Here is a 16,872-nt window from a genome sequence, read left to right as displayed (position 1 = left end):
CATCCATCCATCCATCTATCCATCCATCCATCCATCCATCCATCCATCTATCCATCCAACCATCTATTCATCCTACACTAGGGTCACCAGGATTCCCGAGTAACTCTGCACAGCTGTCACTGGCGTTCTTATTTATGTTGACTTTGTTGTATGTGTTCTGTGCCACTTTGTTACCATTTAACACAATTGTTGTTGCACTCATACATTTATATTTTGTAATAGAGCACCGAAGTATGACGCCACGGTTGCATGACAACGAACCCACTGGTGCTGAGAGGGTCTATGTCCCCCAGGGTACTGCTGGAACGTACCCTGGGTACGGTCTGGTATACCGGAACGTACCCTGGTACTATCTATCTAATATGCTGGACCGTACCTCGCCTACTCCACTAACGAGTCTAGGGAGTCGCCTACGCCTACTCCCTAACCCTATAACCTTAACCCTAGCCCTAACCCTAACCGTAACCCTAACCCTAACTATATCAAATAGTTACCAGGGTACGTTCCGGTATACCGGACCGTACCCAGGGTACCGTTCCGGCAGTACCCTGGGGGACATAGACCCTATGAGCCCCACTGGTTCTAAACAATCATTGGCTTCGTAACATTAACTGCGTGAAAATGGTGTTGTGCGTACTTAAAACACGAGTGTGTGCGCTGCAGACAGCAGTAAAGCATCGGTAGCAAGACGATCTTACAACATTGATTTCATCATCAAAATGCCTAGAAAAAAAATATCTGCATAACTTATTAAATTAATCCATCGTTGCTTTTCACTTCCATCCTTCGGAAATCTATAAAAACTGCAATAATGACTCTCTGAATGATGGTTACAATCGGGTAAAAAACACATTTTTTTTAATGGATTTTAGTACCACCAAGGTCATTGGTGAACAGCACCGAACCTATTGTTTTCTATTTTGCACCACGAGAAAAATATAAAATACTTAAAAACGTAACATTAAGTCATTATTTTGATAGCTTAGTGAAAATGTAAATTGATAGGGAGTAAAACTACAAGCATTATTATTATCATTATTATTATTGGATGTAGTGAAATTTATGGTTGTGTGTGTAACCACTAAAAAGGGATCTTGCTTTGCTCCCACGTCAATTTTATGTTTACCTTTTTTTAAACAGCATCGCTGATTGGCAGAAAACAATAAAAATAATTTTTGTTATAGAGGGCAGCACTATGCATTCACGACGCAGAAGATGCAGACGAAAATAAAGATCTATTGAATTGAATAGATTGAAACGTTGAATTGATTGAATTGATTGAAATCTAGCGCAATTTAAGTGATCCTACAGTGTTTACCCTATTCGTGTGGTACAGTATAGTTATAAAAGAAGTGCAATGCAACTAATGTTAATACGTGGATCCTGAGCGTAGGACCAGTACTTACGAGCGGGGAGGACAGAAACTCGACGTGTTTACAAGAACACTTTTATTCTGCAACTCATGACGTCACCTCACTTACAAAGGCTTCTGGGTATTCGCGAGTGATATTACTACGCGCATCAACAACTAAGGTGACTGTTTCAGTGTTTGGTTAACTTATATAATTACTTTAATTAGTAAATTACCGGAGATACGAGGATCAAAAATTGCACGAAATTGCATGATAAATAAACGCGCTTGAACGGATAGTGTTAGATTATAAACTTTGCAGGGCAAAATTTATTACTATTAAATACTAGTCTATTGAACGGACTGCATTTGTCAATCATCTTCATCTTGCTCGGTATAATAAATAATTTGTTACCCATATGTTTGAAAGACAGGGATTTGTACAACCACAGGAAATCGTAACTTGGGATTGGTTACCCTCCTCCGAGTAAAGAATAGAGAAGTCAAGTTATATGCCGGTTTCATATACGCCTATCACAAGCCCAAATACAGGCAAATCCGTACAAACAACAACATGATAATGGAGTGAATGCTGGTTTACTTCCAGAAAAGTTCAGTTACTAATTTTTTATTTTTTAACGTTTTTCATGTGAAACATTTTTAATTAATGTTGTGGAGTAGGAATATTAATGGGTGTTTCATTAGAATTAGTTTAGTTAGTGTCGACTCTGTAATGAACAATGTGAAACGCACCTATGCTTATAAGTGTGCTAAGGTCTCATCATTTCTCTTCATCTTGCTCCCTATCATCCCATCTTGCTCCCTTCACCTTTCACTGCCTGTGTCGCCCCATCTTGCCAACCTGGCTATCACTTGGAAATATCACTGCCCCCAGGTCTTCATGCAGTTACCTCCAATCTGCCCCCTAACATCTGGCATGTAAGATGGCAAAGTATTTGTTTTATGTCATCAGTAGCTGGAGTATCTCTATTTGTTTCACAGTTGGACCGATTCTAACCACCATGGGCAAGCCTCTCACCCCAGTACGGACACAGAGTCCTGCAACAGGGGCGCAAACGTGCAACCACTATGAGCCGGTGCTACCGTCATGCAGCCACAGTGAGGCGGTGGTACCACGGCAGCCATTGTGAAGTGATGGTACCACGTGGCACGCCACAGCGAGGCAGTTGGTAGCCACCGTTGCAGCCACTCAGCGAGGCAGTGGTACCACCGGTCATGCCACAGTGAGGTGGTGGAGCCTCACGTGCAGCCACGTGATGGTTGCGTGGAGCACTGTGCAGCCCAGCAAATGGGCAAACCGGGCTGTGTTGCTAGCAACGTACGTTCCTGCATCTCGATAAGGTGACGCGCTCATCAAGCAGGACCCGAAGGGGGCGTACTGTCCAGTGTTGATACTAGTCAGCGGGGACTGCGGTCAAGGTAAAGATGGAGGCTGGAGAAGATGGCTACTAAGCGACAGCGCGGCGCCAGTGATTGATGCATCCACATAAGAGGAGCACCTTGGGTGTGGGGCACTGCTCACCTATCCTTGCCGATCTCACGAGCAAACGCCCGTCGTCATCACTAAAGTCACATGCCAAGGGAAAGGCACTGGTCTGGCGAGAAGACGCCGACGAAGGAGTTAAAGCACATCATCCACCCAGAGAGCCGCCGGTGAAGGTGAAACTGTCGGCCGTCGCCCCCGGCGGCATGCTGGATGGGCGCCGTCGTGGGCGGGGATGCTGGGTCGTGTAGAGGGAGACGAGTGTGAGAGAGAAGGAGAGACATACACGATCTGAGGAAAACATCCGGATTATTACCCTCATACCCTGCCAGCATCCATGAGCAGGTTATGTGTGTATGGAGTCTGGTATATAGCAGGTTATGTACTGGTTCTGCTATGATGTAACTGTTGTAGAATGATATAGTCTGATATTCTTATAATGGCAGCCTTTCATTTTAAGGGGCGCGATCGCGCTCGCGCCTCCAACCGCGCACCCGAAATTGTGCCATGTGCGCGCATCATCGCGCCTCTATAAAGTGTGTGAAATCGCGCACCAAAAGTATGTTTATTATGTTAAATACGCTCGATGAGGTCTCATGTAGGGGGGACAAAAAAGGTTAGCAACACACAACAATTGTGGTGTGTAAGTAACTGAAGCGTATGGCAAGGGTACAGGTCTGGTTACTACCCTCTGGTAGTCTGTTTATATATATATATAAATACAACTAAACAACAGCATCCAAATACCGGTACCCAGGGCGCAAATCCAGGGGGGGGAAAGGGGGACATGCCCCCACCCCCACGAATTTCAGAGGGGGACATCATATCAAATGTCCCCCCCCACGATTTTGGATCACCATGATTTGTCGTGTATGTGTGTGTGTGTGTGGTTGTGTGTGTGTGTGGTGTGTGTCTGTGTGTGTGTGTGTGTGTGTGTGTGTGTGTGTGTGGTGTGTGTGTGTGTGTGTGTGTGTTTGTGAGTGAGAACCCTTTTTATTGTGTGTGATAGTGCGTCAACGATTGACTTCTTTCCCTTTTTCCTTCTTTTTTTGGCCAGCTTTCATTTCATTAAATGCATTTGAGAGCATAATAATGATCATGCACAACTTAAAAATGATGTCTTGATAAATTTGTAGGTCGTTTCTTTTAACACGTTTTTTTTTGTTTATATTAAATAATTCTTATGCAGAAATCATCAAGAGAAAGTATGTTTATGAAAGTTTAGGAGATATCACTCACATTAGAACTGATTCAAGGATTAAGCTGGGAACACGAGCTATATTCACGCAAAGAGGACACTGAGTAACGAGCATCGGTTTTAATAATGTAATTTTATTGCAAATTGATGTATATATTCACGCATATATGATATGACTGGACCAACAATAATAACGACCAATTTATTTTGTGATCCGCCTCAACACCAAATGATTGGTTTTCTGCTTTTGTTTTCTTGATTTTATGACTGGAATTTGGAACACCCTTTTCGTATCTTATCACAAACCAAATGCGTCGCGTGCGTGTGTGTGCAGGGGCGTGTACAGGGGGTTCCAGGGGCCGGACCCCTTCCCCCCTGCCTGCGCAGAAAACGCATCTGAGGGGGTCTAATTTCAAAAATTTCCCCAGACGCCCCATCGCATGCTCGCTAGCTGGTCCCCCCCCCCACATTTCTAATGGATTTGCGCGCCTGCAGGTACCTATACGGTAGCCACAAGTTACCGGCTCGTTTTTCTACTATACGTGGCGAGAAGTGGTTTTCTGCGCGACGTGAAACAGTCGTAGGCGCTGAGGGGCTACATACGTGGCTACTACGTCACAGTAATTTGCTAGTTTGTTGATGGATTGTGATGATATTTGTGCTGAAATATGCAGGTACATGGATTAGAAATCTCTAAGAGATGGAAATCAGAATAAATAAACAAGTTTATTTTTACAATCCGATCAACTCTTTTTATAATCTGTGGCTATGTGTTGGGTTGTTGGATGAAAAGAATGTAACTGACGAAAGCCATTGAATGAATGAAGGTGAAGATGATGATAATCAGTAGATTGACATGACATCCAATTTTCGTTTTGGATTTCACTCTAGACTGAGGATTGGTCATGATTCATCTAGTCACACGACCAAGAGCATGATGGAGGGCCCTCAGAGCTCTCCATCCATCCCTTTTTAAGTGTGAATTTTTAGTGAGCTCTCCATCATGCGTCCTCTTAAGGGTGTTGATTTTTTAGTGGAGCTCTCCATCTGCTCTTAAGGGTGTGATTTATGCAGCGTGAAAAGTCCCCCTTAGGTGTCCTAGGGGAGTCATTCAGTAGTCCTCCTGTACTTTTCAAATCTGAAAGCCTGTAATGGTCTGGATTAGGATGATAGATGCCAAGTAGCACAGTGTATTGTTATGTAGGCATTATAGTCTGTTGTAAGGAAGATGGAATTAGTGAATTTGAAACTGTGATATGTAAGTGCGGGGTTGGTGTTTTGCAGGTAATGTGCCTCAGGCGCTAGTGGGAGGCTCACCCTTATACCTGACACGAGAACTTAAAAAAGTGAGGCTGGTGGTGAATGGAAGGTCATGCAGGAGCAGCTGCGGTAATGCCACGTCCGTGCCCTTCCGCCACGTCCGACATGAACAATTCCGAGCTCAGCTCTAGTCAGTCAACAGGTGGCCCACAAACAAAGATGGCACTGCTCGACTGTCCATCTCGCTCAGCAGACTCAAGTATTGATCAGTGGTGATTGCATGTCTAACTGGTGTGTTGGACTAGTGTTGCTGGTGTTTTGCTAGTGTTGCTAGGTGTGCTGGTGTTTGCTAGTGTTGCTGGTGTTGCCTAGTGTGTTGCTAGGTGCTAGTGTTGGGGTATCGTTGCTAGTGTTGCTAGTGTTTGCTATGTTGCTGGTGTTGCTAGTGTTGCTTGTTTGTAGTGTGTTAGTGCTAGTGTTGCCTAGTGTTGGCTAGTGTTCGCTATGTTGCTGGTGTTGCTATGTTGCAGTGGTGCTGGTGTTGCTAGTGTTGCTGGTTGCTGGTGTTGCTAGTGTTGCCTAGTGTTGCTAGTGTTGCTAATGTTTTCTGGTTGCTAGTGTTGGCTAGTGTTTGCTGGTGTTGCTAGGTTGGCTGGTGTTGCTAGTGTTGCTAGTGTTGCTGTGTTGCTGGTGTTGATATTGTGTCTGGTGTTGCTGGTGTTGCTATATGCTAGTGTTGCTGGTGTTGCTAGTGTTGCTAGTGTTGCTGGTGTTGCTAGTGTTGCTAGTGTTGCTAGTGTTGCTGGTGTTGCTAGTGTTGCTAGTGTTGCTGGTGTTGATAGTGTTGCTGATGTTGATAGTGTTGCTGGTGTTGCTAGTGTTGCTAGTGTTGCTAGTGTTGCTAGTGTTGCTAGTGTAACTAGTGTTGCTAGTGTGCGTGAGTGCGTGCACGTGTGCATACGTGTTTGTGTGTGTGGGCAGGTGCATGTGCATGGTTGCATGCACGTGTGATCAGGTGTTCATATTGTGTGTTGTGTTTCATATGTGTGTGGTGTAGCTGCAGGTGTTTTTCAGTTTTCTCTTTTTAATCCTCTCCTAACGTATTTTATGTGCTACAGGAATTGGCATTCCAGTTGGCATAGCCGTGGCACGTCAACGACAAGATACCCGGAAGCACTCAAAAGAGAGGAAGGAGAGCAAGGAGAAGAGAGAGATGGAATATGTTCATGCCTGGCAACAATGAGCCTGTTTGACCCCAGAGACAGAGAGGCCTTCTTAAGGTTGTTGGCACAAGACTATCCTACGATGCACACATTGTTTATACGTTATTGTGTTTCTGTTTACTATAATTATATCTGACATGATGGCTTACTTGACCGTAATTTATTGCCACGTATCCTGGTCATAAAGATTCTGTTTGACTGATAATTTTCATTATTTTCTCATGTTGGCTTGCTTGAGGATTCTATATGCCAATACACCACTGTTAGTCGTTACTTAACAAACATACATGAATCTGAGCAAGGCTCTGTAGCAGGTCTTCTGATACATCTATTTCATTGTTGGTAGGGAGCAAAAGGAGTTGCTGGCAGACAGAGAGAAGTTTTCGGGAGCCGTGGGGCCCGCTGGTATGGCTGACATGCCACTGACACTAGGAGCTGGAGTGATGATGGGTAAGTAGTACCAGGGTTCTCCCCAGGATGAAATTGAAACGAGAGGGAGGGGAGGGGAAACTAGGGGGGGGGGGTCCGGGGGCGTTTTTTTTACCCGTAATGCGTAAATCGCCACCACACCATAGACGGTATTTTGGGTATTTGTATATAAGACAGCCGAGTCGGTACAGTTTGTGTTAGGGTTTTGGACAGGGTGACTGTTTTGTACTTGTGTGTGGTCTGCAGTGCATGCGTAGTGTAGTACGTTACTCATTAGTGGTCCCGTAAAAATACACGCGTCGCGCGGCCTGGTCGAATGGGAATTCTTGACGATCGATTCCCGCGCTGTCAAACTTTGATTGTGGTGGAATTTTATCGGGGCGGAGGTAATTTAAACGGGGCGCAACGATTGAAACGTGGGGGGAGTTTTCCCAAAGGGGGCGGGCGCCCCCGGTTTGCGCAACGTAGGGAGAACCCTGAGTACCCTTTATATGATACATACATACCTTCCCTACTATATTGCTGCTACACATATGCTTCCTACACATTGTGCTACACATATGCTTCCTACATATTGCTGCTACACATATGCCTTCCCTACCACATTGCTGCTACACATATGCCTTCCCTACCACATTGCTGCTACACATATGCCTTCCCTACCACATTGCTGCTACACATATGCCTTCCCTACCACATTGCTACACATATGCCTTCCACCACATTGCTGCTACACATATGCCTTCCCTACCACATTGCTACACATATGCCTTCCCTACCACATTGCTGCTACACATATGCCTTCCCTACCACATTGCTACACATATGCCTTCCCGTAACCACATTGCGGCTCCACAATTGCTTCCCTACCACATTGCTAGCACATTGCCTTGCCTACCGCATTGCTACACATATGGCCTTCCTACTCCACATTGCTACACTATGCCTTCCTACCACATTGCTGCTACACATATGCCTTCCCTACCAGGGTTCTCCCCAGGATGAAATTCAAACAGGGGAGGGGAGGGGTAGGGGGAGGGGAGGGGAGGGTAGGGGGAGGGGGGAAACTAGGGGGGTCCGGGGAGCGTGTATTTTTACCGTACGACTAATTAATGCGAAAATCGCCACCACAACCATAGACGCGTATTTGGGGTTTCTTGTATTATAAGATAGCCGAGTCGGTGTACAGTTAGTTACGTATTAACTGTGCATTGTCAGGTTAACTGTGTACTGTCTGCAGTGCATGCGTGTACGGTAAAAATACACCGCGTCGGGTGTCCGGTCGAACGCGCAATTCTGAGCCAATTCCCGCGCTGGAAAACTTTTATTGTGGTGGAATTTAAACGGGCGGAGGTAATTCAAACGGGCGCGCAACGATTCAAACAGGGGGAGTTTTCCCAAACGGGGCGCGCGCGCCCCGGTTTGCGCAACGTAGGGAGAACCCTGCTACACCATTGCTGCTACACATATGCCTTCCCTACCACATTGCTGCTACACATATGCCTTCCCTACCACATTGCTGCTACACATATGCCTTGCCTACCAAATTGCTGATACACATATACCTCCCTGCCTTGCTACACATACTTTTCCTACCACATTTCTGCTGCACCTATACCTCCCTACCACATTACTGCTAGACATATACCTCCATTCCATATTGCTGCTACACATATACCTTTCCTACCATATAGGTCTCACACATATACCTTCCATACTACATAGCTGCTGCTCATATTCCTTTGCTACTGCATGAAGTGTACGTGAAAAAAGTAAACGTAAAAGCAATCATCAGTATATATATTTATTGCCACAATTATAGTGTCAGCTTAGACTTTCTGTATTTTCACAGGGGCACACATGCGACCTTGGTCTGAGGACACAGGAGCGCTCCCTGCCTCACATTATCCTTCGTCATGGCCTTATCCCCCCTATGGCTAGGCAGCATGGCTACCCTATGTCCTCATCGATGGATGCTTCACACTTGCCCCTGCCACCCAGAGGCTATCAGATCAGCAGACATCCCATGAACGGTCAACTCATCCTGGTTCCCGCGGCTAGTCTAGGTAAGATGAAAACCTCATCCTGGTTCCCGCAGCTAGTCTTAGGTAAAGATGAAAACCGTCATCCTGGTTCCGCGCTAGTCTGGTAAGATGAAACCTCATCCTGGTTCCCGCGGCTAGTCTAGGTAAGATGAAAACCTCATCCTGGTTCCCGCGGCTAGTCTAGGTAAGATGAAAACCTCATCCTGGTCCCGCAGCTAGTCTAGGTAAGATGAAAACCTCATCTGGTTCCGCCGCGCTGTCTAGGTAAGATGAAAACCTCTATCCTGGTTCCCGCAGCTAGTCTAGGTAAGATGAAAACTCTATCCTGGTTCCCGCAGCTAGTCTAGGTAAGATGAAAACCTCATCCTGGTTCCCGCAGCTAGTCTAGGTAAGATGAAAACCTCATCCTGGTTCCCGCAGCTAGTCTAGGTAAGATGAAAACCTCATCCTGGTTCCCGCAGCTAGTCTAGGTAAGATGAAAACCTGTTTATTATACCTTCGTTTGAAAACTTCACAATTGTTTTTCTAGTAATTTTTATGCACACCACATTCTTGTGTTCTTCTCTATATATATGTGTGTGTAATGTGCATAGCAGAAATTTTCTTACTGTTTCTTGTGTGTGGTTTTTCAGACCCACGGGAGCTGCCACCGGCTGGGGTGTGGTCTGGCTACCCTCAGTCAGCCACACCTACTCCTATCCACTCCCAACACCTGCAGGAACTCATAGTGGCCCAGCAACAGATGGCAGCACAGGAGCAAGGCGAGTTCCAGCGCCATCTCGTGGAGAGGCAGAGAAACATCAGTTATGCAATGGCTGTTCAACAACATTACCAGCTTCAACAGGTAACCATGGTTACTAGCAACACCTCGTGACAATGGGTTGAATCTGTGGTTACTAACAACACCTGGTTAACCTGGTTGTATGATGACCAGTGTCCAAGAAGATATTATAAGCTTGTTGCTTTCAACTAACTAAACAAAGTTAAACACTTGACAAAAAAAAACTGTGAAAAAACTAGTTTGAGGCAAAGCTCTATTGCATTGATTTTTAATGATATGTAGCCTACCAACCAAAAGGCATCTGTTCAAACTTGTGTGAACAGTATATGTAGATATGACATGCCATGATTGGTCACAACATCACATTTTTCCTACAGGAACAGCGGAAGGACATTGATGATGATTCTGTGTCACCGTCTCCTGGAGCAGATGCGATAGAGAGGAAGCCGGCTGGCTTTCCTTACTACGCAGGGGTGCAGCCGTACCCGTACCCTTACCCCTCTGCCGTATATGACCCTCCCCCCATGCTGGTGCCAGTCTCCTCCCTCAGAGCAGCCTCGCCCGCTGCGACCGCGCGTCCGCTCACCGTGACGGTGAAGCCTCAGCAGACACCACCGCTGACGGCGGCAGCCGCGAGCGCGCAGCAGGAACACGCTAGCCATGTCGCTGAGAAACACCGCACCATCAAGCAGGCCAGCCCCGGCAAGCGAGACCGCAGGAAGGAGCAGGAGAAGAGCAAGGCTACTCCTCCTATCCTGCTGAAGAAGGAGATGAAATCCATCGAGTGTCAGGTGGATGACATCGTACTGGAAACCATGACAACGCCCCGCACGCTCCTGTCTCGCACAAAGGAGCGGAATCGCAGCGGTGGCAGCAAGGCTAAAAAGTCACCTCTGGAAGCAGCTGGCAGGGTGGTGGATGGAGCGAAGGTGGAGGGGGAAGTCGCTGCACGCGTCGGCAGAATGGAGGGAGAGGTGGCGGGTGAATCACTAGTGAATCACTCTTCTCCTCCGCCACTGCTCAGGCAAGCAGAGTCACGTGACAGTCCGATGCCGAGACTCATAAAGCAAGCTGCTGACAGCGGAGTTGCTGCCATCGTGGCGCCCCCTAGCGGTGCACCGGTCGTTGTGGACGCAGCATTGGAGAAGCCAACGGATGCTGCGCACACGCCAGAAGAAGATGGCCTCGCTGAGCCACCCAAGCTAGAGAAAATGGAAATTGAGCCGGTGACAAGTGCTCAACAATTAACCAGTCATCCGATACCAACGGCATTGCTGCCCGCGCGTCATGACAGTGGGAGTAGTAACGCCACTGTCCCTGAATTAGACCCTGTACAAGACATCACAGATAAAGAGAGAGAGGTTGCTACTATCATGGCCTCAGGCATTACCTGGCAACCATCTACAGACGCAAAGGTGTCTCCATGGCAACACTCAGATGCTGCCACCCCAGCACTGTGGCAGCCATTCTCGAATGGGAAGTTATCGCCGTGGCAACCATTTACTGACAGCAAAGCTTCCCCGTGGCATCTGTTTGCAGATGCTCAGCCATTGCTGTGTCGCCGTGATACCGCATCAGCGGTGGAGGAGAATGCAGCAGCAGCAGCAGCAGCAGCAGCAGCAGCAGCAGCAGCAGCAGTAGCAGGGGATCTGCTGTCACCTACATGTAGTCAGGCATCTGACAGCACTGGTTTAGGACTGCTGTGTGCTCTCGCTGAGGAAAAATACACAAAACTGGTGCAATGTGAGGTTGAGCAGCACCCCCTGATTGAGACCTGCAGTGAAAAGCGCCCCCTGGAAGAGGCCAGCAGTCAGGGGCGACCCCTGGTTGAGGTTTGTAGTGAGCAGCATCTCTCTGCAGATGGCTGCAGTGAGGAGCCCTCTCTGGCAGACTCCTACAGTGAGGAGCGCCCCCTATCAGTGGTCTGCAGTGAGCCTCCCTCCCTGGCAACCTGCGACAGCGAGGATTCCCCGGCGCATGACAGTAGTGATCAGCGCCTCCTGGTGGAGGTGTGTAGCGACGAGCGGTCGCTGAAGCGTCAGGATTCGACGGACAGCATCTTCAGTGAAGGCACGCATGTGAGCAATCTGATCCATGATATCAACCGCAACAAGGCGAGCACTCCGGACAAGAACATGTGTGACTTCATCCAACAGTCATGTCAGCCTGGCAGCAAGCCCCAGCATGACACGAGTAAAGTCAGCAGGTAAGCACCCGCTTCCATACTTCTCACTCTGTTACATACAAACAAGTCTGAACAACTATGGTGTGTAAATATCAGCCCAAGTTACTCACCTAATAAGACTTACCATGTTGTTGTTGTTGTTTACAGCGGACCGTGTTGTTTTTGTTTACAGCTGACCGTGTTGTTGTTGTTGTTTACAGCTGACCATGTTGTTGTTGTTGTTTACAGCTGACCGTGTTGTTGTTGTTTACAGCTGACCGTGTTGTTGTTGTTTACAGCTGACCGTGTTGTTGTTGTTTGCAGCTGACCGTGTTGTTGTTGTTTGCAGCTGATCGTGTTGTTGTTGTTGTTTACAGCTGACCGCATTGTTGTTGTTGTTTCCAGCAGGCAGGCAGCGGGTGCGTGTAGGTTCGGCAGTCCTGAGCACAGTGTGGATGACATGGATGCGATGGAGCTGGACATGCGCATGAGACTCGCTGAGTTGCAGCGACGTTACAAGGAGAAACAGAGGGAGCTGTCGAAGCTTCAGCCACGACGCGACAAGTCGTACGTAATCTTCACTCATGTAGCAGCAGTCATGCTGACGCTGCATTGTAAACATACACTGTGACGATTCCCAAAGTTATCTATCAGTAGCAGGGAAAAAATTAAAATTAATTTTTCGGGGGCTACTTTTCAAGCTCGCATGCATGAAAATAGCACTCTAAAATTTGGTTTGGATTGAACGCTATGCAAATTTACGAGGGTTCTTTTTGGCATTTCCGGGGCTCTTTTTGGCATTTCGGGGGCTAAATTGCCCCAAGCCCCCGTGTATTTTTTTCACTGATCAGTAGGTTGACATGCTGTCACAAGTTCAGTTTGCAGCAAGCGTAGCTCCATGTTGCTGGTGACCTATGCATTTATGTTACAGCGATCACTACTCAAGCAAACGCCCCGGTCGCCCGCGGAAACGCAAGTGTAACAGCTCGAGTCGTCGCAGCAGTAAGGAGAGTTCGTCGTCCCGTCCGCGGAGAGAGGAGGAGAGTTCTGCACGCCGCCTGAAGGAGCAACAACGCAGCCGCGACGAGAAGAGCTCAGTGATGGTGAGTGCCCATAGATGGCAGCACGTGTATGAGAAGATTGGAGTGCATGTAGATCCAGGTGGGTACTGTATAACAAACAACCACTGGTACTTATTGCGCCGGCAGAGACAAGTGGAAATGTGAAATTTCTGTAGTATGATGAGGGAACAAAAAAGTACTAGATAAACTTTGAATATTTTTGTTATTTACAGAATTATAACGCATGGGGGCTGGCAGTAGTAGACACACTGCTTACTCACTTTGGCTATCATTTATGATGTCCACTGAAATGATTGTTGGATGATTGTTGGATGATTCTCGAATTCAATGATTCTCATATTGATTTATGGTGTGAGACTGATGTGATAAAAGGGAGCCTCCATAATTTCCACTTACAGAATGTACAATTTCACTTAGAGGATGTGTAATGCTGAAAAGGTTATTAGTTATTAGATTCTGTATGAGTAGAAAATTTATTTGGATAACTGACTGTGACATTCATTCTGTTTCTGTAAAGGCTTTCAATCGAACAACGATAAAGCCATCTCCAGATAAACCAAAGAAGCTTGTCCTCTCCATAGCGATTAGGAGGCCAGAGCCGGAGAAACAGAAGGAAAAACTAGTTTCTTCAGAAAAAAATCTGAAAGCAGTGATTATAGCGGAGGAAAAGGCACCAGTTATAGGTAGGTGACAGGGGTGTAGCGCTAGAGCAGTAAGGGTGACTTGTTACTTATAGAACTTCTACTTGCTAGGCTGCAGACAGTAACATAGTACATCATCTCCCAATGTTTTCCACGAAAGGTATTATTTGTTTGAAAACTATTGTTTGGGTATACGTACACTTGTTTTATTGTCACACATTATACTGCTTTAAGCATTTACAATATGTTCATTAATGATCATATAGTCCTGGGGAACAGCATGCAAATGTACACGTGCATGGCTATGCTACATGTCTCACATCTCTCTTAACCCTCATTATAGTTTGCATATATATGTATATAATCATATCGCTATATAATCTGAAACTGTCAATGATGCTGCACTTTTCTATGGTGCCTTTTGCAAATCTGTAACATTTACATAGTTGTTTCAGTTCATAATTTCAATGGTGTTTGTAGTCATTATTACAAATTGTTTGCATTCGTAACACGTGAGAGCAACGTTACAGCTAAGTGAATACTATAACTTAACATACACATTTAAAGACTATATATAATAATCACAAAAATATTATAACACACATAATATATATATAGTGATCATTAATATCATATGGTGGTCATATTAATTAATTGGATATGAAAACTTCATATAATAATCATAAAAGCATTATGACACAGATCATATTGTCAGCCAGACATATATTAAAGGTTTTAATTAATAGTTCACTAAATGATTCAGAGATTTAGCTGCGTAGATTTAGAAGGCTGATAGAATTCCATTACAGGAATAGATCTTGTCAATATAAACGCTATGCAGTCTAGCAGAGGAAAGCAGGGATATCTATGTGACAGATATCTCACAGATTAATACATCAACAGCCTGTGTGACAAACACCGCGCTACAGATAACTCCCGCCGGGCATGTGCAGGTATAGGAGCAAATTTTCCTGCCATCAACAGCACCAGGTGGAGGTGTTGGAACACACTCTGTGCGGTCTCCGTGGAACATGTCGGGTAAGCTGGCAGTGCCGGCTGGCACCTCCACGGGTGAGGCTAGTCGATGTGGCGTGGTTGCACAGAGCTCCACGTTCTCACACGGCCCGTTGTTTGACTGTGTCACGGTGACGGTGGCGGCGGCGAAGGTCGTGTCGGTGGTAACGTGGTAGGTGAAGGTAGGCAGCATCGTCTTATCGTCTATCACGAAACAGGTGGACGTGTCTCCGTCATACGCCCTCGCCAGATTATTGCTCTTGACAGTATTAAAGAGAAGAGGGTTCTCTTCAATTGATAAGACAGCGAGGGATCTGGCTGCTCCCAGATACGTGAGCAGCAGTGTGAGAGAAAGTAAGATGTTTGCAGCAGCCTGAGACATGCTGACGTCTGCTACTCTCTATACGCACGTCCTGTAAACAAATGCAAAGTTCGTCTGTTACTGCAGCTTGCTGTCTGTAATCACCAGAGATGCAAAGTTCGTCTGTTACTGCAGCTTTTCCGTTTCTAGTCTTAGTGCAAGATCTATAGCCTGTCTCCAGTCGAGTTGCTAGTGTCCAGGGTTTGATGAGCGTTAATGTAGAGAGGAGTAACTAAACAGTGATGATGATGGTGGCGATGTTGTTGTCGTGATGTGTGTGAACTTTACGCCGCTGCGTCCACTGCTGAGTTTGAGTAGGTGGCTAGTAATGCTGCTGCTGCTGCTGCTGCTGCTGCTGCTGCTGCTGCGGCTGCTGTGTGCTCTATGTGACTGCGTCCCCGCCGGTATGGATCCACGTTTCGTTGCCACGATCACATGGCCGTGTTTTTAGCTGCTGTTCTTCCGTCGCTTGGTTAGTAGTGGCGACTGTTGCCTAGGCGCTAATGTTAATGAAGCAGATGAATAAGCTAATAATGCTGGCAGCACAACGCAGCACGTGTTCAATAATGCACTAGGGTAGAGGGAGAAATTTTGCCATTAATTCCATCCTGGTTCTGTAGCAGTTTTTTTTAGCCATCTATGGTCGAGCGGGGCTTAGGCTTAGGCTTTCTCTATACAAAGCTTTCTCATTATTACTGGTTGTTATTGTAGTTGTAACTGCGTATCGGTGTGTTGCTGACTCTGTGTTGCTGACTCTATGGGTTAACAGTTATATGAGTGTGATGATGTAACTGTGACTGAGAGTTATATACCTCCACAACTATAAAATATAAATCATCTACGTACTAACTTTCCTCTAGTAGCTCATGTAATGGTATAGGTAACCAGCTATCTTATTAGTAAGTGAAACACACAGACAGACAGACAGACAGACAGACAGACAGACAGACAGACAGACAGACGAGACAGACAGGCATAGATGCAGACATGCAGGCTGGCAGGCAGACATGCAGGCAGGCAGGCTGGCAGGCCGGCAGGAAGGCAGGCAGGCAGGCAGGCATGCAGGCAGGCAGGCTGGCAGGCAGGCACGCAGGCAGACATGCAGACAGGCAGGCAGACATGCAGGCTGGCAGGCAGGCAGGCAGACTGGCAGGCTGGCAGGCAGGCAGGCAGACAATGTTTTGCCTTTTTACTTGCATCCATTATATATTGAAGCTGAAAACAGCTCACATGCAATGAAAAATTACACCCATTTCGCCCACATGAACAGGCATTCATACACGCACATGTCACGTGCATAATATATAAGTCCATAATCAATTTATTACCTGTTCTAGAGCTTGCTTAATTTCAGTTGCTATGGACACAATAGCAATGGACCAACAAATTGAATACTAGTTTATATATTATATTGTAATTTTAATATCAAGAGGGTATAAAGAAGGGGAGCGTACAACGATGAAATGCTGAAACCATGTTGCAGTATTAGTCGAATTAATAAACTTTTCCCGTTTTACTTTGCCGATTCTTTGCAGTATTATTGATCCGCATGTCTCTATACGATGCCCATAATTCGACTAATACTACAACGTGGTTTCAGCATTTCACCGTTGTACGCTCTCCTTCTTCATACGCTCTTGATAATATACATATATAACAGGAGTTAATAAAGACAAAGGAGTTTGACACGTATTTGGTACTGATTTCACTACATTTTGTCGTACGAGTTCGATGTGAATAAAAATACAAATGTATACAAACATGAGCTTCTTTTGTTAACTGGCATGACTGGTCCTTATTCTATCTTCCGGTAGTATTC

At 46.1% G+C, this 16,872-nt stretch overlaps 2 protein-coding genes across 2 annotated transcripts in view; both read left to right on the top strand.

Annotated features, from left to right (window-relative positions):
- Nucleotides 1-6,762, top strand: part of LOC106811133 — a 7,644-nt gene extending 882 nt beyond the window's left edge. Inside the window, exon 3 of the mRNA XM_014814675.1 lies at nucleotides 6,432-6,762. Coding sequence (XP_014670161.1) covers nucleotides 6,432-6,556 — 125 coding nt within the window. The 3' untranslated portion in view covers nucleotides 6,557-6,762. The remainder of the gene's footprint in view (nucleotides 1-6,431) is intronic.
- Nucleotides 6,763-8,898: 2,136 nt separating this feature from the next.
- The window catches only part of LOC106811131 (trinucleotide repeat-containing gene 18 protein-like), a 24,931-nt gene continuing 16,957 nt past the window's right edge, over nucleotides 8,899-16,872 (top strand). Inside the window, exons 1-6 of the mRNA XM_014814673.1 lie at nucleotides 8,899-9,031; nucleotides 9,643-9,854; nucleotides 10,169-11,997; nucleotides 12,361-12,522; nucleotides 12,887-13,058; nucleotides 13,555-13,720. Coding sequence (XP_014670159.1) covers nucleotides 8,899-9,031; nucleotides 9,643-9,854; nucleotides 10,169-11,997; nucleotides 12,361-12,522; nucleotides 12,887-13,058; nucleotides 13,555-13,720 — 2,674 coding nt within the window. The remainder of the gene's footprint in view (nucleotides 9,032-9,642; nucleotides 9,855-10,168; nucleotides 11,998-12,360; nucleotides 12,523-12,886; nucleotides 13,059-13,554; nucleotides 13,721-16,872) is intronic.

This window comes from Priapulus caudatus, unplaced genomic scaffold (assembly GCF_000485595.1).
Source record: "Priapulus caudatus unplaced genomic scaffold, Priapulus_caudatus-5.0.1 Scaffold507, whole genome shotgun sequence".
NCBI classification, from domain to species: domain Eukaryota; kingdom Metazoa; phylum Priapulida; class Priapulimorpha; order Priapulimorphida; family Priapulidae; genus Priapulus; species Priapulus caudatus.
The sequence above is the reverse complement of the archived record's forward strand: the minus strand, read 5'-3'. Positions and strand labels throughout refer to the sequence as shown.